At 49.4% G+C, this 18,898-nt stretch overlaps 9 protein-coding genes across 9 annotated transcripts; 4 read left to right on the forward strand and 5 right to left on the reverse strand.

Moving 5' to 3' along the window:
* Nucleotides 1-1,154: 1,154 nt before the first annotated feature.
* On the forward strand, nt 1,155-2,136 carry N7537_005509 (uncharacterized protein; the record flags this gene model as incomplete). The annotated part of the gene is made up of 2 exons (XM_056896566.1): nt 1,155-1,440; nt 1,508-2,136. 2 exons carry the CDS (start codon nt 1,155-1,157, stop codon nt 2,134-2,136), a joined length of 915 nt encoding a protein of 304 aa, XP_056752351.1.
* A 147-nt stretch (nt 2,137-2,283) lies between these two features.
* Nucleotides 2,284-2,903, reverse strand: arp1 (scytalone dehydratase arp1; the record flags this gene model as incomplete). The annotated part of the gene is made up of 3 exons (XM_056896567.1): nt 2,284-2,685; nt 2,742-2,797; nt 2,846-2,903. 3 exons carry the CDS (start codon nt 2,901-2,903, stop codon nt 2,284-2,286), a joined length of 516 nt encoding a protein of 171 aa, XP_056752352.1.
* Nucleotides 2,904-3,481: 578 nt separating this feature from the next.
* On the forward strand, nt 3,482-4,342 carry arp2 (hydroxynaphthalene reductase arp2; the record flags this gene model as incomplete). Its single annotated transcript, XM_056896568.1, has 2 exons — nt 3,482-4,250; nt 4,305-4,342. 2 exons carry the CDS (start codon nt 3,482-3,484, stop codon nt 4,340-4,342), a joined length of 807 nt encoding a protein of 268 aa, XP_056752353.1.
* A 654-nt stretch (nt 4,343-4,996) lies between these two features.
* On the forward strand, nt 4,997-6,455 carry ayg1 (heptaketide hydrolyase ayg1; the record flags this gene model as incomplete). The annotated part of the gene is made up of 5 exons (XM_056896569.1): nt 4,997-5,089; nt 5,149-5,223; nt 5,278-6,026; nt 6,086-6,218; nt 6,276-6,455. 5 exons carry the CDS (start codon nt 4,997-4,999, stop codon nt 6,453-6,455), a joined length of 1,230 nt encoding a protein of 409 aa, XP_056752354.1.
* Nucleotides 6,456-6,642: 187 nt separating this feature from the next.
* Nucleotides 6,643-6,943, reverse strand: N7537_005513 (uncharacterized protein; the record flags this gene model as incomplete). Its single annotated transcript, XM_056896570.1, is given in 2 exon segments — nt 6,643-6,883; nt 6,900-6,943. The coding sequence occupies 2 exon segments, from the start codon at nt 6,941-6,943 to the stop codon at nt 6,643-6,645; spliced, it is 285 nt and encodes a 94-aa protein (XP_056752355.1).
* A 309-nt stretch (nt 6,944-7,252) lies between these two features.
* Nucleotides 7,253-9,106, reverse strand: N7537_005514 (SKIP/SNW domain-containing protein; the record flags this gene model as incomplete). The annotated part of the gene is made up of 3 exons (XM_056896571.1): nt 7,253-7,408; nt 7,465-8,895; nt 8,957-9,106. 3 exons carry the CDS (start codon nt 9,104-9,106, stop codon nt 7,253-7,255), a joined length of 1,737 nt encoding a protein of 578 aa, XP_056752356.1.
* Nucleotides 9,107-9,494: 388 nt separating this feature from the next.
* N7537_005515 (J domain-containing protein) lies at nt 9,495-11,994 on the reverse strand (the record flags this gene model as incomplete). Its single annotated transcript, XM_056896572.1, has 4 exons — nt 9,495-9,644; nt 9,714-11,030; nt 11,082-11,408; nt 11,491-11,994. 4 exons carry the CDS (start codon nt 11,992-11,994, stop codon nt 9,495-9,497), a joined length of 2,298 nt encoding a protein of 765 aa, XP_056752357.1.
* A 1,358-nt stretch (nt 11,995-13,352) lies between these two features.
* N7537_005516 (uncharacterized protein) lies at nt 13,353-14,618 on the forward strand (the record flags this gene model as incomplete). The annotated part of the gene is made up of 1 exon (XM_056896573.1): nt 13,353-14,618. One exon carries the CDS (start codon nt 13,353-13,355, stop codon nt 14,616-14,618), a length of 1,266 nt encoding a protein of 421 aa, XP_056752358.1.
* Nucleotides 14,619-15,110: 492 nt separating this feature from the next.
* Nucleotides 15,111-18,149, reverse strand: N7537_005517 (Zn(II)2Cys6 transcription factor; the record flags this gene model as incomplete). The annotated part of the gene is made up of 3 exons (XM_056896574.1): nt 15,111-16,148; nt 16,208-17,126; nt 17,203-18,149. The coding sequence occupies 3 exons, from the start codon at nt 18,147-18,149 to the stop codon at nt 15,111-15,113; spliced, it is 2,904 nt and encodes a 967-aa protein (XP_056752359.1).
* Between the last annotated feature and the right edge of the window lie 749 nt (nt 18,150-18,898).

Raw genomic sequence — 18,898 nt, forward strand, 5'->3', positions numbered from 1 at the left:
AAGAATAAACGGGGTGTTGTGGTGGAAAGTTGCCATGATCTTTTTGGAAGACCCATGATGAATGATGGTGGTGGTTGTAAATAATTGGTCAAGACAGAAGGTCGGTCAAGATGTAAGGGCCAAGGGTGGATTTTGTCGTTACCGTGGGTGGTACCACCATCGAATCAGGGCTCCAAGGTTGTTTCTAGGAACCAGTCAGCATATATTGGACCGGGGGAAGGGGTGTAATGTCATCGTGATTTGTTATCACAATGAATGGTGACCAAGATGAAAGGCCAAGATGGTTAATGTGATGATGGTGGGCGTGGCGGGAGCACGGTGGACTGCCATGTTGGGTGGTCATGATGGGTGGTCATAATGGATGGCCATGGTAAGTGACCATGGTGAAGGATCAAGGTCATAGTGGACAACAGTCAAGGTGACAATGGATGATCAAGATGAAAAGGCCCAAAGTGCAGAGTCGACACCACGGATGGTCCCACCATCAGGATGTCTAGAAACAAAAAAGGTCAGTGTGTCTACAAGCAGCAGGGAAAAAGGGATACTGTTGTAGATATTTTATATTTGTGAGGGGAGATTCTGTAAAGAAGTAAGCCTGTGTATATTCATTGAATGGGGGTAAGGGGATATTATGGTAGTTGAGTCATGGTGACTGGGGACCATGGCGAAAGCTGAGAGACAGCAGAGAGATGTGAAGAGAAGAAAGAAAAAGAGAAAGAATTGGGGGTATGGGGTATTTATACCTTCCCGGCGGCTTGAGGCTATGGGGAAACTGGCGTGGGTGACGATTTTTGACCAAATAGGAAAGAAGGGCCCGGGTACACGTAAAATAGATACTTCCTTCCAACCTTGGAAGGTGTGCTCTTGCCTGTTTCCCCTCTATTAACACATAGGACTATTTACACATCACCTGTATCGCTGCTTTGACTGTATAAAGTGGTTTGCAAATTGATATACAGACAGGTTAAGTGTACCTTGGATCCTTCTCCCCCAACCAAACTGGTAGATTATGTTTGCTAAGAGTATGTATACAGCGAGCAATGAGAACATTATGATCAGCTCAATGGATTAAGGGTACCTGGACTGCCAATATCATTCCCCACATTTTTCCCACTCCCGAGGGCGTCAGGTCCACTCTCATATCCACTATAATAATGGCTCCACAGGCATTTTGTTGCGATCAGATCAGATCTACAACTTTCGAAAATGAGTACCGACTCGGACTCTTCATCTACTGGGCAAAAGCAGGTAACAAGACACCGTCAACCAACGATGAAAACCCAGGACTCGATGTCCCGTTTTGCGTCGAAGTGTTTCAGAAGCCCAAGTCAACCCGGCTCTTTGTACCAACCGGCTGGGGTGAATTCACTGAGATGAATCTGAAACTGCTCGCAATGCCATGGGTGTCACATGGGCATGCTCCCGGAGAATCTGTTGCAGGTTCGAGGCTAATTATCCCCAAAGACCGTCATATTATAAGTGCAGGGTTCATCGCAAGGCCTATCAGGTTACAGTTTACGAAAGAAGGGTCAAATCGTCAACTCTTCTCCGACAAGATCTACAGGTTCCAATACCAAAGGTCCAGATCAAAATGGCTGTGGAGACCCTTCCTCTTCGACAGCAGCTACGGAACCAACCAACATAGCGAGAGAACCAGACGCATCAACAAATCCACCAGCAGCACACGATCACACAGAAACCCTAGTTGGTACGAACATCAAGTATAGTTTGGAGAATATTTCTTCGTTGGCGACTATGCCTGCGGGTCAATATGTCCTTGACTTGATTAACCGGGCAAGAGATACGGTGCCACTTTCTAAGGTTTCCCTTCCCACCGAAGCCAAGATCCTGAAAAAGTATTTGTTTCATGATCTGAGCAAGTTGACAGAGTCTGTCGAAGAGAATATCTTCCTCTGGATGCTGCTGTCCACATCATATCCAGTTGCCAAGTTCTTGATGAGCCGCAGCCCTTCCAACGTCTATACCAGGGATAACAGAGCGAAGATACTCGAAGCCACTGCAGCCGCTGTTAATGCGGTGTATTGCCTCGCTATTGGTCAGCATGAGGGTCAAGATAGCAATCCGGACATTATTGATGTTTTGGAAGAGATTTGTCGACAACATCGGGATGATTGAATATAGCCCATGAAATTCTTGCTATACCATGCCGTAGTACGAATTCTACAGAAAATGGAAAGCAAATAAAATGAATTATGATATCATTAGAAACTACACAAATTCCACCCCACAAAAGAGAATTATGAAAAGAAAACATATTGTCATCTAGTCAAGACCCTTGAACACCTCATCATAGCGCAACTCATTCCAGCGCACAGTTGGCTTCAACCCAGCAAATTTCCAGACCCCATTGACCTTACGGTAGTAGTGCTCATTCGTAGCATGGCCATGACCGCGCAGCTTGACAGTCTTCAATTCTTCAGTCTCGTAGACCTGGTGGGCCGCGCGCAGCTGATGGTGACCGATAACCTCAGTGTCGGATATCTTCTCCCACCATGTCTGACCAAGCAGATGCTGGGTCTTGACGGTTGTATCACCCAGGAAACCGGGGTGTGTGACCATTGCCATGTACTCATCAGCGGCCATGTTGTCCCATTTTGTCAGACCGACCTCGGTGTAGTCGACCTTCAGGGTTGGAGCAATGATGCCGCGCAGGCGGTCCCAGTCCTGAAGCACTATTAGTATTGATGTTGAATTGACTTTTCATAGGATTGTAAGTGTACCTTAGAATCATAGCTGTCTGCCCAGTCGAAAACGAGCTTTGAGAGGATGAGGTAGTCTGTTAATGTTAGCAGAAGCAAGTGAATCACGGTGGATTGAAACACACCTTGGAAGCTGATGTCCAAGTTAGGCTCAGCGGTGTTGTTCTTTACGGCAGGAGACATGTTTATCCAGCGATAGTTGCTTTCTGTAGATAGTTCGAGCTCTAGTTACAACTGCGAGGCGCGCCGTGTGGGTGAATCTAAAGTACACTTCCAGCAAACTCCTCGAAACCTCTCTAAACCCCTTGAAACTTTAAATCCAACATTCCTCGGATCTCGCCAGCATATTTCCGATACACAGGAACACAACAATGCAACCGGAATTATCTGATGTGACAGATGGTGGAGACATTCCCCTCATGGCCTTCCGCATGCGGTAGAAGGTAAAGCCAAGATAATTTGGAGTTCCCATTCGCAAGCAGCTACTCTGTTTTAGGACCTGATGTTGACTGTGGGTCTCTTATGTCCACCATTGTAATATGGCACCGACAGATTCGGAAACAAAGCCCAGCCTCTGCAAGGGATGAACGATGAAACCAAGCCATTTAGCTGAGTCTAGCCAGGACCCTGGTATTACTATTAAAAATACGAAGTTCAATATCAGACTACGATCCCCACTGCGTGATTCCACACCTACTCGTTTACAATCCTTCACTTTTCACTCCATCAACATCAAAGTCAAGATCGAAATCACCACCAAAATGGTCCTCGTCAACCCCAATGCTGCCCAGCCCGAGCTCGCCGGCAAAGTCGCCTTGGTGACTGGCGGTGGCCGAGGAATCGGAGCCGGCATTGCTCTAGAGCTAGCAAAGAAAGGAGCAAGCGTAGCCATCAACTACGCCAGCAGCTCCAAGACCGCCGACGGGGTGGTCCAAGAGATCCAAGCGCAGGGAGTGCACGGCGCCGCCTTCCAAGCCGACCTGACAAACGTCGACTCAATCGCCAACCTCTTCCGCCAAGTCGTTGCCCACTTCGGACAACTTGACATTGTCGTGTCAAACGCTGGAACCGAGAAGTTCGTTCCGCTGTCCGAGACAACGCTGGAGGACTTCAACGCGGTGTTTGACCTCAACACACGAGCACAGTTCTTCGTCACCAAGAACGCCTACGACTACATCCAGCCCGGTGGACGTGTTGTGTTGATGTCGTCCATTGCGGCTGGTGTGGGTGTTCCCGGCCACTCGCTGTATGCGGGCAGCAAGAGTGCTGTGGAGGGTTTTACTCGCTGCTTTGCTGCTGACTTTGGCAAGAAGAGGGCTACCGTTAATGCGATTGCTCCTGCTGGTGTTAAGAGTGATATGTGGTTGAGCAACTCGTGGCGCTATGCGCCTGGATGTGACAAGAACTCTTCTATTGAGGATATTGAGCAGGCGCTTGCTAATGGAAGTCCCCTTGGGCGCTGTGGTATTCCTGCGGATATTGGCCGTATTGTGGCATTCTTAGCTAGTCCCGGTGGAGAATGGATCAACGGTGAGTGCGGGAATGTTGGATTTACCCCTTGGAATATTGCTAATTTTCTTGCAGGTCAAATTCTGCCCTGTAATGGTGGAGCTAATATCTAATTGACATCTGATTGCATTGGAGATTTTGGATGCTTGTTTTGTATTGAGGTCGTTGGAGACCTGGGAGCTATGTACAGGATCAAGGCCAATTGCTATTTGAATCACGCGTTGTCCTTGTTCAAATATTGATTTTTGATTTCTCCATAGAATCAGAATGAAGGACACTATGTTAAGGTTATTCTACCATTTGAGTACAAAGGTTCATTTCGGACTTCTACTAGTGCTAGAGACGAAGCCGCACTAGAACGGTTACGTGAAGCCACGAAGAGAAACCGTGGCATCGAGATTATGATTGAGTAATGAGACATCCGAGAATCTGGTCTGCATCCCTTTTCCTCGTCATCTTGGCTGTCACCCCCCGCATCCGGAAAGATTCGAAGTAACCCCATACCATACCCTGCCAGGATGGCCGTCGGAAGCTACCCGATCCGGTCTCATTTCGGGGCTTCCGACTACTACTACTACTACCATCACCACTGTTTTCATCTCAGCCAACATCATTATGACTTAGATTTGCTCTTGTAGTGGCTGCTACCAGTAAATACAGGTGGTAGCAAACTAATTAAAAGAACACAAGATGCCCCAAATTTATAGCTAGTTGAAAAAAAGCCAATATCAAACCCATAAATCTATTCCATCTACAATCCTCTCAATATGGTGAACTGGATTCTCGGAGACAAGTTTAACACTGTCTACCCTCACCAGGGGTCTATCAAGATGCTATGGGAGTCCAAGTGGAAATTCTGCGTACGTCCCTTCCCAGCAACAAGAAAAGACCTGGCAACCTAACAAAGATAATTTCCTAGTGCTCGAAATCCATCTACCCATTCCACGATGGATCCCTGGAAGACTTCGAGCCCATTTTCGAAAAGCTAATCGCTGTAAGCATCCCCAAGCACAATCCATACATCCCAACCCACGACTAACATCAGCAGGAAAACATCAACGACGCAAATACAAAGGCCTACACCGAAGCATTCCTCCCAACCGCAACAGCGCTAGAGGAAGAAGCCGGAACAGCCCTCAACAACGGTGACCTCACCCGCGCGGCGGACCTCTACCGCCGCGCTGCAGTCATCCTCCGCATCTCGCGCTTCCCCTACGTAAGTCCATCAACCCGTCCAGAGACATCCATCAAGCGGGCGGCCTTCGATCGCCAGAAGCAAGTGTACCTGAAGGCCGCTTCTCTATGGAACCCCATCCTCACCGAGGAAGTGATTCCACACACTCACCGTGCCGGCCGTGACGGCGCTGAAATCCCGCTGTACATCCGACTGCCGGAGGAAGCGAGTGCTACCAACCGCGTCCCTGTCGTGCTGCTCATGACCGGGCTTGACGGCTACAGGCCCGACAACAGTCAGCGCACCCACGAGATTATCAATCGTGGCTGGGCGACTGTTATCGTTGAGATTCCCGGTACGGCGGACTCGCCTGCGGATCCAGCGGACCCTGAGTCGCCTGATAGACTCTGGAACAGCGTGCTGGACTACATGGATCGCCGGCCGGAGTTTGACATGTCGCGCGTCGCGGCTTGGGGGCTCAGTGCTGGTGGCTTCTATGCTATTCGGGCGTCTTGTACGCACCGTCATCGCCTTGCTGGTTCTGTTGCTCATGGCCCTGGATCACACTTTGTTTTTAGTCCTGAGTGGTTGGCCAAGGCGAATGACCATGAGTATCCCTTTAAGTGAGTTATGACTGGGTTTTTGCTTTTGTGTGGGGGGGGTATACTAACCATGGTGATAGTCTTACTTCCGCTATGGCGGAGAAGTATGGATATGACAATGAGGAGGAGTTTGTGAAGAACGCTCAGAAGAAGTTCTCGCTCGTGGAGACTGGTGTTCTTGACCAGGATAACTGCCGGTTGCTTATGCTTAACGTACGTATTCCTATCTCGGTCTTGTCGCAGGAAGAAAGCAAAGCTGATTGTGTCTAGGGTGTTGATGACGGTGTTGTCCCGATTGAAGACTGCATTGAGCCTCTCAAGCATGGCAGTCCTAAGGAAAATCGGTTGTTCGAGAACCGGGTGCACATGGGATACCCTGACAGTCTGCCTGTGGCTTACAAGTGGTTGGAAAGTGTGCTATCTCCTAACAATAAGGAGGCGAAGAACTGAGTGGGTGCTAAGGTGTCGACGTAGTTTGCTTTATACAATCAGATTGAAATTGAATCTTAATGCTATATATGTACTTGCGTGAATATGATTCCATCTGGGTAAATGGACTATATGTCCCCGAAGGCGTACAACTTTGGCACATCTCTATTATGGTTGCGAAGAAACGAATTTCCCCCTCTTCCTCTCCCTATAGCCACCATGAGACAGCGTAAGTGAAGGGTCCCGTAGCAACCCGGGTGCCTATGCATGAGACATCAACATTGTTGAGGCCCATGCAAGTCCACACCCAAATCAAACCGGGCTTTCTCTTGCGAGTTCTTTGACAAGTGGCTAAGCGTTTGGGCACACCAGTCACTTGACAAGTTCCACGAAATACATTGGGGGTGTTCACTATTGTGATATTCTCTTTTCTCAGTACCGGTATGTAGCTAGTAAACTAGTAACCGCGGCCAAATACATTCAATCCCTCGGGCGTGTATCTCTTGCATCGGTGTACTTAGGCGCACGCTGTCTCAATCCCATACACATTCATTGGAAACATCAAAAACTACTAGCTATTTGGAGACATAGATCAACATGGTTTTTATTGGTAGCTGTAGATGAAATAGCATATCCCATCTCACGCAAGCGAGCCCAATCGACTCGCTCCGATTTCGATTTCCCTTTGTGAATAAGATAGTGGTAGGAATCACACTGCCAGAAACGCCCGCAATGCATTGAGGATATTTTTCCGATGCCCGTGAAAAGATCACGAGAGAACATAGACACATATGGAAGAAAGATTAACAAAAGTGGATTCATTCGTCGTCGACCCTCGGGCGTTTCGACTTGCGGTCACCTTCCGCTTCCTGAATTCCATAACGCTTCTGGCCCGAAGTCACATCGGCGATCATGTTGTCAATGCCAAATGGATCAGCAGTGTCCTTCTCGAATTGAACAGGACCTTGGCGCTCCTATTAAAATAACGTATTAGCGATGAGAAGAAAATGTATACTAGACGGAAGCTTACCTCGGCTTCAGCAGCGCCACGGAATCCCTCCTTGGCGCGACCCAGGACCTCGAATCGCTTGGTCTTTTCAAGCTTGCTCATTTCGCCTTCGCCTGCATCTTCGTCATCGGCATCAGCCTGGGCACGTGGACGATAAATGCTGTTGATGGCGTCCTGCGCGGCGAACAGCGGCTTGTCGTAAGGGTTATCTTCATTGAAACCAGATTGCATGCCGCTAGTCTGGTTGAACAAACGTGAATCCCACATAGATTCAGAGCTCTGTGTGGGCTTGGCCAGACCAAGCGCGACTTTCTCGGAGATATCGCGGTTCTGTTCTCGGGCCATGGTTTGAATGCGGCGCTCCGTGCCCATGCGGGACTGGCGCAGCTGTCGCTCATCTTCGCGTCGTCGCTCGCGGCGCTGCTCCGCGCGGTCTCGGGCGGCTTCGTCATCTTCGCTGGGGGTAGCAGATCTGGAGGAGTAAACAGATACACTGCGGCTGGCACTTCGGGAGCGGGAACGAGCTCGTGCCACGCGAGCGCTGGGCCCAGCGCGGTCTTCGCGAGCCTTCTGTGCCAACATCCGAAGATGTTCCTCCTTCTGTGCCTTCTCCTTCTCTGCCAATTTCTGCTGCATCTGAGCTCGGAGCTGCACCTCTTCACGCGCATGTCGATCCGCCGTAAACAGAGCCTCTGCGAACTGGGCGAATTTGTCGTTGATGGAAACATCCTGCAGTCCGCGACCGTCGGCAGCCAAACGCTTGTCCAACGGCACGGTGTAACCCTTGGGGTTCTTCCAGTTCGACACAGGTGGGGGAATCTTCCAAGCTTCTTGGTCCTCCGCAGTAAGCTTCCTAGGCGGCGAGTGCATAACAGGAGGAGGCGGGGAGGGCGGGCCACGGGGAATCTTCTTGTGCTTAAACTTGGGCGGCTCCATAGGATCCAGCTGCCTCTCGACGATCTTCATAATGCGGTCATTCTGGCGTCCATTGTTACCCATCTGGTTGGCCGGTGTGTATCGAACAAAAGTCGGTTCAGCTCTTTGTCCGCCCTTGACGTTCTTCGGCTTCTGCGCCGAGGCAGCTCCTTCGACCAAGGTTGTAAGCGCGGCCTTTGTCTTCTCCATCTGAGCCTGGATCTCCTCCTCGGACGGTTTATCCAGGGAAAGTTCTCCCATATCCACCCGCTGGCGGAGCGGGATCAAATCCTTGAATGAGGCATGGACGGTGCGGTTGTCGGCGTGTCCACGGCGGGCGATCGCGTCATACTTAACCTTGCCTTCGGCATCGACCTGAAGAGCAAGCGCATTTGACTTAGACGACTTTCCCTTTCGGCCCATGTCGAGGGGGTACTGTGCAACTAGGATCTCGGGGAACGCGCCGCCGTCCCCAAAATCTTCGGGGGCGCGAGGTCGCCATCCTGCACGGTTTCCGTAGGGCGGGGGTCCGGTCCTCTGGAAGACAGGGTCAATTAGTCCTCATGCTAGTATGTTCATAGAACGATCCACAACTCACTCGTAGGACAACCTGTGTTTCATCAATCTGGTCGGCGCCCACCACGCGCGGACCACGGGGTTGCGCATGTTGTGGCAACTCCTCCTCTTCGCCAGTGTATTTGGGTTTGGGGAGGGACTTAAAAAGTCCAGAAGCGATAGAGGTCGACATTTTGAGAGTGAGCAACTCAAGAGCTGTGCACTCGTAGTTGAAGAAAAGAGATCATGGAGTGACGCTTCATTTGGCTTTTCGGGACAAACTGCACTATTGGTCTATATGAAATACCGTGCTCTGTTATGCCAAGACTTTCTGACGTTGTCTAACAATTCATTGAGCTGCCTCATTTTACAAGAGAATGGGATTATTCTAACCCGAGAAAGGGTTCAAGTTTTGAAATTCTTATATTTATAGCAACCGAGAGAAATTATTATTCAGATTCACAAACATAAGGGTAAAAGCAACAGAATGAGGTTGAAATAGTAAGTCGCTAATGAACGACTAGATGTTATAATTACATGGAAGAAAAGGTTCCTCGACCTTTTTATGAGTCTAGATGTACTCATGTCGATACAAGGTGTGTACGCATAGGACATGCGATGTCCTCTTTATCGCCTACCTCGACAAAATGATCGCGCCCCTGGAATCTATACCAAATCTTCAGTCGTTTGGGTAGCAATGGCGCAGGGTCGTGGAATCCCAAAATTTGGAACTAGATACATCCAAATTAGTATTCTGTCCCAGAAAAAAAGACTAATTCAAGGCCTATCGCTTGACTTACCTTGATGGATTTGCCGGGAATCACCAATTGACCCCGGTTAACTAGCGCAGCCACAGGGATCGTGACATCAATCACCCGAGGCTCCGCGAACCCATTTTTGGGTTTCTTGTTTACTGGCGGTATATAGCCATACTCGGCCTTCAAAATTACCAAACCTTGGGTTTCTTCTCGCGCTTGCCGCCTTTGCACTTGATCCGTCATGAGCTCGATGGCCTGAAGACTCTCTTCGCGTTTCTTAGGAATCAACTTTTTGAGCTCACGGTGGCGTCGAGCAGCTGCCTGCCGACGACGTTTTCTATCGCGGGGGCGAATATATCCAAATTCAATCGCGCAGTAGGCCAGCCAAGGGAATATAGCAGTCAGCGCTGCAGCGCCGTTTGTTGACTCATTAGCCGGGCAAACATTGATCGGAAGATTAATGCTTTGGCCGAGTCGACTCCATGAAACTGTCATCATGATGCCCTTGTCTGCGATGCCAATACCGAGACCAACACGTGTGTACTCGCCCACCCGACGAACGCCCTTAATGGTCCAATTGAGAGACATGTCTAACCCAACAACACTCGAGATTTCGAGTCGCACAGCACGCGCCTGGTCCATACTCGGCATCGGGAAGTACCCTTCAGAACTCCATTCCGTCTTAACAGGATCATCAGCGGGTTTTCCGGAGAAGAGGTTCCGAGAATAATTCAAGACAAAAGCGCCACCGGCGGGAGTAGCCTGGAGATAGGTCTGCCATGACTCGGCGGATTGATTGATTTGGTGTTTTTTCTTGAGAAGGTGGCGCACATCCTCGTCCATATCTCCACTCTCCTCGTCATCTTCATCGAAATCGATTGCAGCTTGGCCCTCCTTGGGAAGCGAGATTAGACCAATTTGCAGGTTGCTGACCTCATTAGCAGATGCAATGGCACTCTGAGCTCCCATGCCAAGTGAGGGGAACCAGTTGAGAAGAAAGTTGGGCCAGTCAACAACGCCACTAGACCATGTCATGACACCGATCTTCCTCTTGGCAATTTCCCTCGAAACTTGAACCTCGAAAGAAGGTGCCGTTTCATCCAAGGAGCGCTTATGTATACTGGTCACGCTGACCTGGAACGGCTTGGTGCCGGGAATTGGCTGGAAGGCTCGAGCAATGTTCGCTTTCAAGGTCGGGACAGGGAGGAGAAGAGCATCGAAGCTGACTTGGGAATCCTTGAGGAGCAAAAGAGGATGTTTGGCCCAGATTCCCTTTGTGCCCACCAGGCTTTTGAAATTGGGAGTCACAGTGGCCCCAAATTGGAAGTTCTGAGCTGCCAGAATCGGGGGCATTTGAAACTAAAAAGCGGTTAGCGAAATTTTGAGATGCAAACATGCAGCACATCATACCTTTTCCTCCCCTTCTGTCCCATCTTCGTACTCAACTGTGACTTTCTTGACCGGCCGAGCCAAACCTCCAGTTATACCCGCATTCCAAGTCACCTGCATGTCCTCTACTTCCTCCTCTTGCACATCTTCTCCTAAATCCGTTTCGACGCCCGATGTTTCTTCCTCTTTATCTGCCGAGCCCCAAAGCTGTGGCAACGACACCGGCGTCTTGAAATTATACGAAACGCCATATGAGGACACTTTCGGCGAAGGTATATGAAACTGCACATCTTCGTCCTCGTCGACCGATATCATGGATGCCGCATTAATTCCTAGGGTAATACCGCCCTGACGTCAAACCCAATTCCATGTCAGCAACAGCCCATTCGCACCTTCCCATAGATGGAAACTCAATACAGAAGACACATACCTTGCTGGAAACCAGACTCTCGACCGCTTTCCGCTCCCGTTTCTTCATCGTCTTCAAAAACCATCGCCGGAACTGATCCGGCGACATTGCCTTAACACCAACATCCTGCCGTTGTGCCTCCCCACCAATCCCCATGGCCCCAAGTTGACCCCATTCCTGCCGCACGCCCGCAGCACCCGATATATCATATACAATACGCTTATTTGGATCGATGAGCGTCTCATATGCCTCCTGGATATGTCTGAACTGACTCTCGGCGGCATGGCGGAGATGCGGCGGCTGTTTGTCGGGATGGAAGCTGAGGGTCAGGTTTCGGTAGGCGGATCGGATCTCGGCTTCTGTTGGGGGTGGGTTGCGCACGAGACCTAGTAGGACGTAATAGTCGGGTTCCTCTGGGTAGTCGCCGACGATGGTGTAGTCCCCGTCGAGTCCATCATCTTCCACCGTTGCGCGGAACTCCTGCGCCCCGGGAAACTCGGTCCCGGACTGATTGAAGGAGGACATGAGAGCTTTTTGCGCACTCTTTTTTTGAGATCTATATATATAGCCCCATTTTGGGGTGGTTGGATGAAATGCGACAGGGCAATGAAGCAAGGTGAAATGGAGGGAGATGGAAATTCCGGAGAAACTTTCCGCATCTCCGTTGGAATCCCCGCTCAGATGTGTTATAGTGGAGCATTGACTAGGGGAATGTATGTATAGAGCTCTTTCTGCTTATTATCAAGTAGTTAATGTATATTAATTTCAAATTAAACCGAGTCTATAAGACCATTATGAAACATTTACCCGTTGAGCGTTTGGATACAATGCCTTTGTTCTCGGGTGACAACCCGTGACTCGAATCGGATTAGGGCAATTGGAGTGATGTGAACAACATATTAGTTTTAACATATAGATTTCGCAAATCTCGGTTCATATTATATATATTAATGGGTAGAAACCTCTCTTTTAATATACAATTGCGAAATAGGTGATAACATTGAAGGATGGTATGTGCCAGCAAGTCTAATGCAATAAGAATAATCTACAGCGCACAGATATGTATCTCCACTTAACAAAAGAAAAACACCCAATGGAGCTGAGCAAGATATAGAGTACATATGTTCATCAAAAGCTACGCAGATCAGCTAGATTGTTCCCAAGCTAGCTACAGTGACGATCATCCGGCTGTTGTTGTGTATGGAGTAAACTTGCCCTAAGTCTCATATGTACCTAATAAATTCCACCAACGCATTGAATTTCGTCTTTAGCCTAGTTTGATATGCCCTCAATTTGGAATCATCATCAATTCATAAAGCATAGAGCCGATGCAATCAATAGCAAGGAGAGGAGCAAAGCCCACGAATACATGCATGCCAAGAGTCCACTCAGCAGTTAGAAATAAACCCCAAAAAGAGGGCATTGGAAGGTACTCTGTAGATCAGCTAAAATACCCAACTGAAGCTAAAGATACCCTCGTTGGGTACCTGGGGTAGCGCAAGTGGATCGGCATAGAATATCTTGGCAAAATGAGCCACGTCGAACGCTAGACCTCTTCATTATGTGTCAGCCTAAAAGAGTCATATAGGTTGGTCGTACTCTTAAAGTGAATGCTGAGTGTCGATCTATATCAGTGCTTCACGCGCGTATATAAGGCAACAGTTCTTTCGGTGAAGACCGTGTAACCCCATATAAGCACGGAGCTTCTCCAGTATATCCCAAATTTCTCAACTCTAATAAAACTTCAGATCAAGATACTTATACACTTATCAACTTGCCGACCACCATATCTGACAACAAACGCCACTTCTCGCTCAGCCTCACATCTCCCACCCCTCTTCAACCTCGAATGGAATACCAATCATCAAAACAACCCACCAAAAATGGCCACCCGCCTAAAAGAACTAGGTTCCCAACAACCCCCAATATTCAGAATAAACCTCTCCAACCCCCCAGAAGAGCGGTACACAGCCCTAGCCCACATCTATAAAGACCGAATGCGCTCAGTAACCAGCATATTCGACGACGTGATCCACAACCTCTCCCCAAACATCCCAACAAAACCAATCCACTGGCTTGCGCGTCTCTTTCTCCGCAGACTCTACACAGACGAAGAAACCGCCGAGATCCGGGGTATCAGCCGCGTAACGGGGATCTCCCTGTACCTCCTAATCTGTCTGAACGTGGTCCTGGATCTATTAATGGGCTGCACAAGCGGCGGCGTCCGAATGCTCGACGGACTCTGGACACGAATGGTGCATTTCCGGACCTTAGACTGGGGAATGGATCCACTGCGCGACCTGATCGTGCAACTTGAATTCGTGCGCAACGATGCGCCGGATAAAGTGCTCGCGACGTGTATCACGTACGTTGGGTTCGTGGGGGTTCTCACGGGTGTGCGGAAAGATTTGAGCGTTTCGCTCAATTTCCGGGCTGTGCATGATTCCCGGAGGAATGCGGGGTTTTATTTTAATTACTTGCTTGTTTTGCTTGGGTTGCGACAATCTATCACGTCGCTGCTGAGGCGGTGTGTTCTTCCCAGTGTGGAGGGGGAGGGATCTACGAGACTTTCGAATACTTCGACTATGGAGGAGATCCTGGAGGAAGTACCCTCTTTGCGCACGACGGCTGCGTATTTGATCTTCTGTGATGGGAGTAGTATTGTTGCGATGGAGAAGGATTATGAGACTGCGTTTTGGCGTAGGTCGAGCTCTTTCCTTATCAAAACCAACCATGACGAGGATACTGCATCTGTTATGGATGAGGCTATCGCGAACGATAGAGGGTATACGGGTCTACGTGTGGCGGATGGCATGCAGAGCATGGCTGAGATTATTGAGGAGAGTAAAGAGCGGCAGGCGTCGATGCAGGGGAAATGGGATCGCAGGGTGAAGGATCATGGGGTTTTCCAACAACATCTTAAGAGGAGGAGTGTTAAGGATGCTTCTGTTCCTCGGTCAATGCATTTGAAGTGGAAACGGAATACGAGGATAAGAGAAGAAGAGTCACAGGTGTCTGTTACTCTTAGGACAGTGCTTGGGTGGCTTTGCTCGGACCCGATTGTTAATGAGGATACTCATTACGCAGTCTTGATGGATCCTGTCGAAGGCAGGTTTCTTTATTCGGGGCAGTTCCCAGCTAAGGCATGATAGTAGCATATCATTCTACAGGATTCTGTAAAAATAGCAAGGCCTTAACTCAATTTCCCCTTTATTTATCTCATTGGCTTCAAATCAAGCTTGTCTTGTCTTCCAAGTCTAATATATAAGTACATGAGGACCAGATAGTAGTAGCAGAGTACCCGCTCAAAGGCATGAAAAAAAGCAGAAATAAATGACATGCTATAATTAATATACAATGTAGAAGATATAGAACTCTGCAGCTCAAAAAGCCGCCAAGTCAAGTCATGTAGGTCGCGATCCCGTCCATACCTGGCAACGATACTTTCGAATCAATCAGCCAAGTCACCATCATTATTGAAATGTATCCATCACATCATAACAGGCTAACAGAAAACAAGATACCATCATCACTACAAGAACATCAACATTGCCGGGAGATCAATCACGTCATCATGTCAATTTGGAACTCGATCATAGAGACCAAAAGGAGGCAAATAGAGCCAAGAGGAGAAACCCCTCTCATGGATCTCTAATCCAAGCAATATCACTCTCCGAGATGAGTGTCTCATCAAGTCGTAGAGCATTCAAAAGCACCTCTCTAGGCATCGAACCCGTAAAAAGATCCTCACCCAAAGTTGCAGGCGGATGAGAGTGCAAAGCGCCAGCATGGACCTTCGTCTCAAGCGGCGGGCCATCGAGCGCAAAGCCATGTTTTTCCGTCAAGACGCTGCGCTCATTCAGACAGCTAATCATCAGACCCAGACGTCTGTGAAGAACAGTGACTAGTTGCAAAGAGCCATCCCAACAGCGACCGAGTTCATGAACGGTATCTAGTGCACCTCTAATATAAGAGATGCACTCGTGCAACTGGGACGCCAGACCAGCGGAGCTGAGGACGTCCACGGCTGATAGAATCACGTAACCGAGGAATGGGTTCAGGAGGGTTAATTGAGAAATGCAAGTCTCTGCATTGTGCCGAGAAGGGACGATCTTTTTGGCGTATTGGTCGAAGGTAAGAGAGATGCGGAGGATTTCGACGGCGTGATATCGAGCGCGGTGGATGTACTGCCCTAGTATTTCGGGTCGGAGGCTCTGGTAGCGGGCGTGTCTGTACAGTTTCATCAAACTGGCGTGGTAGAACAAATGGGTTGAAATAAAGGTATCTGCTTTTCTTTGCCGGATGCTTCGTTCTAGATTTATATGTGAGAATGCCAGGTACTCGGGGAGTCGGGTCATCCATTGGTTGGATTTTTGGACGATGGTGGTGTGGAAGTCTTCGGCGAGTCGGTTGTATGCTTCAGCGGGGATGTGTGGTAACCGGGTTATGTGCAGAGAAATGTCTCCCCAAATAGCCATGATGTCGATTAAAAAGGCCATTGGGCTTAGGGTGGAGCGATCGTCGCCGGTGGAGGCTGGGATGTGGTTGAGGAATGATTGGAAATAGGGAACTGTCGCATACTGCTGAGTCTCATAGATTTCTTCTCGGCATGGGAGTCTGAGCAAGGCTGCATCTGACGAAATGAAAGTCGACGAAGCGGAATAGAGGCTCGAGAAGCGCTGGTCTTTTGTCAGTAACTAGGATTCGGTATTTGGTAGGAGGATGTGCGTATTCTTACATCAAGCACAAAAGCAATCCAAAAGGTTCGCCGTCTGCACTCAATCAAGGCCTGTGGATGTAACCCGTAGTCACATTTCTGCGTTTGGTCCACAACAACACCGCCAGATTCTACGTTATAACGAAGCCCAAAGACCGCTCTTCCCGCTGCGCCTATCGAGTCCCAAGACCCGACCAACGACCCTGTAGCGTAGTACCAAAGACTCATTATGATGTGGCTTTGAGCAAGTTGCAAAGAGAGGGTATGCTGGCTTCTGTTAATGGCAAAGCGTGCTATGCGAGAATACCGTCTCATAGCCGCCATTTTGTCCGGTCTATCTGAGAACACCGACCCAAGAGCCATCATAGAATAAAGCAGCATCTTGTCGTCTGCAGACTTGGTGGGGTAGGTCTTCAACCACGAGCCGAATCGTCCATGCGGGAACATATGGTACAGATCGTCATTCACGTGCAAGAAATAACACTCGGTGTAGTGAACCGCCATCTCCGGTTCGTTTTCATACGGATCCAGGTGCCATGAGGCCGCAAGTGGGTCGGCCGCATTGTTGTCCTTGAGTTCCCCCAGAATGTCGGAGTACTCGGGCGAACGAGTAGACTCAATATATGCCGACGGTCGTCCGACGGTATCATCTGTGCCGGATAAAGACGGTGGGAATCGGTAAGATCGGTATCTTGAAGTTTTGTCCGCCTCGGCCATGGTGTCATACGTGGCTTCTTGGGTTGACGGCGTGAGCATCGATCCCTCCGAGATCGGTGAGTGGCCGGTAGTCCCAGGGAGAGATGTCGCACTGTCCGAGGCTCGAGCGATGTCGTAAGGTGAGGGAGAAACATCCAAAGCACCGTGGCTAGTAGGGGCGTAAGGGTCGGGTCTGCTAGATGGCCCTGTTGATCCTCTCAATGGAGGACGGTTCCCCCGCGGGCTTTAAGGAGATTAGCAATGGCTCAGCAGGGTAAGTCCGTGGACGCAAATTCTTCAGAGATCACGATCACACTTACGCACTTTCGAACCTGCATTCACGTCCAGATTTCCGGCATTGATCACATACGGCCTTGGGAGTTGGGTTAGGATTACACTTGATCTTCTTCTCACGGCAGGTCAAGCAGGCAAGTCCAAGGCGCTTTCTCGGCCTGCCGGCCTTCGTTACACCCCAATTTGCGTTTACGGGTGTGCCGTCGATGAATTTAGGACAGAAGGACCCGTCTGCATATACAAAGCACAGTTCTCCGTCAATTACTCGCTCATCTACCACATGAGGGCGGAGGGGCTGGTTGCGTGATCGATTCGAGCTTTCCGGCGATGATAGCTCCCCGCTTGGTGCTTGATCATGTGAGGATGTGCTGTGAAAGGGTAGCTGGCCGTGTGGAAAGGATGTAGCGGATGGATCACTTCTTGTCGGTGTGTGATTTCGTATCCCTCCATGGCCATGCAGAGCCACTTGTGACAATGAAGGCAGGCCAGTATGCAGTTGTGGGAGAGATTCGGAGCGGCCTCTATCTTGTGCAGAGGTTGGCGAAACCTGGAAATTCGGCTCGTGATAGTGAGGCGGATATGCAGATTCACGATGCCCCATGTTGGGTGTTGAACTCGCAAATGGTTGAGGGTATTGTGCTGAATTTGTACTCGGTGTTGGAGTGAGTATTTGACTCACAGAGGGAAGTTGCTCTGGCTTCTGATGATTTGGCCGACTGTCTTTGCCCTGGGGACTGTCTTGCCGCCGCGTAAACGGATCAGATCCAAATTGCAAACTAGCGGGTGCACGCGGGGGTGGAAGCTGGTATGGAAGGTCCGCGGGTTCTTGTAAATTAGCTGAAGGCTCAGATTGCTGCTCCGAGGATGGGCCATCTGTGGTGGGTAACATACGACCGAAGGGTCCAACATAGTAGTGTGGGCCTATGCCAGAGCCGGAGCCAGATCCAGATCCAGATCCTTGGGGTGTTGACATGACTGATGGATGATATGTGGGGGCAGAGTGCTTCACGCAATTTGACTGTCTACATAACAGACTCAGACAACAAATAGTGTAACAGTGCGTTCAGTGGTTTCGTACCCTTGAATGGGTATAGTATCAAGGAAAGGACTTGGCCAAAAATGACTTGATAAGAGTGAACTTTGGCTGACTCTCGGCTTCTCGTTGGATTTCTTTAGATCCCAAAAAGTCGTACACAAAAAGGGTACCTATTAAAAGGAGGCGGGCTACTTAGCCATGAGCTCGTTTCTCCGATTTCCCTCTGCTGGGAGATAAGCGCTTTTCACATACCAATTTAACTTCTCGGTCTTCAAGGGACAGTGATAGAATTGAATCAAAAGTGGAACAAATTTGGATCAGGCGGCAGGAAAGCGAAATAGATCGTATACGTTCCAGGCTCAGAAGTGAATGATGAGCAGGAATGATGAGGGAGAGGAATTTGCACACCGATTGACAGCGAGCTTTTGATGAAAAGATTGGCACTCGAGATAGTCAACTCTCAGCAAGGTGCGTATGCCGGTGAAGCCGGAAAGGGGGAAAGGAATTGAAGCTAGCTTAGAAGGCCACCATCTCGCATTAGTCCCGAGAAGTCACGGTCTCAGTTGCATGGTTTCCGTGCCAGGGTGTCTGCAGTATCCCAGTAGCTTGTGCCAACGTCCAGGGATTTGCCAGGGTTGAGACGAGGGCCTATGAAGTTGCAGGTTCACACGGAATCGAGCCAAAGT

Source organism: Penicillium hordei (assembly GCF_028827395.1).
Source record: "Penicillium hordei strain IBT 12815 chromosome Unknown utg000003l_segment0_segment0, whole genome shotgun sequence".
NCBI lineage: Eukaryota > Fungi > Ascomycota > Eurotiomycetes > Eurotiales > Aspergillaceae > Penicillium > Penicillium hordei.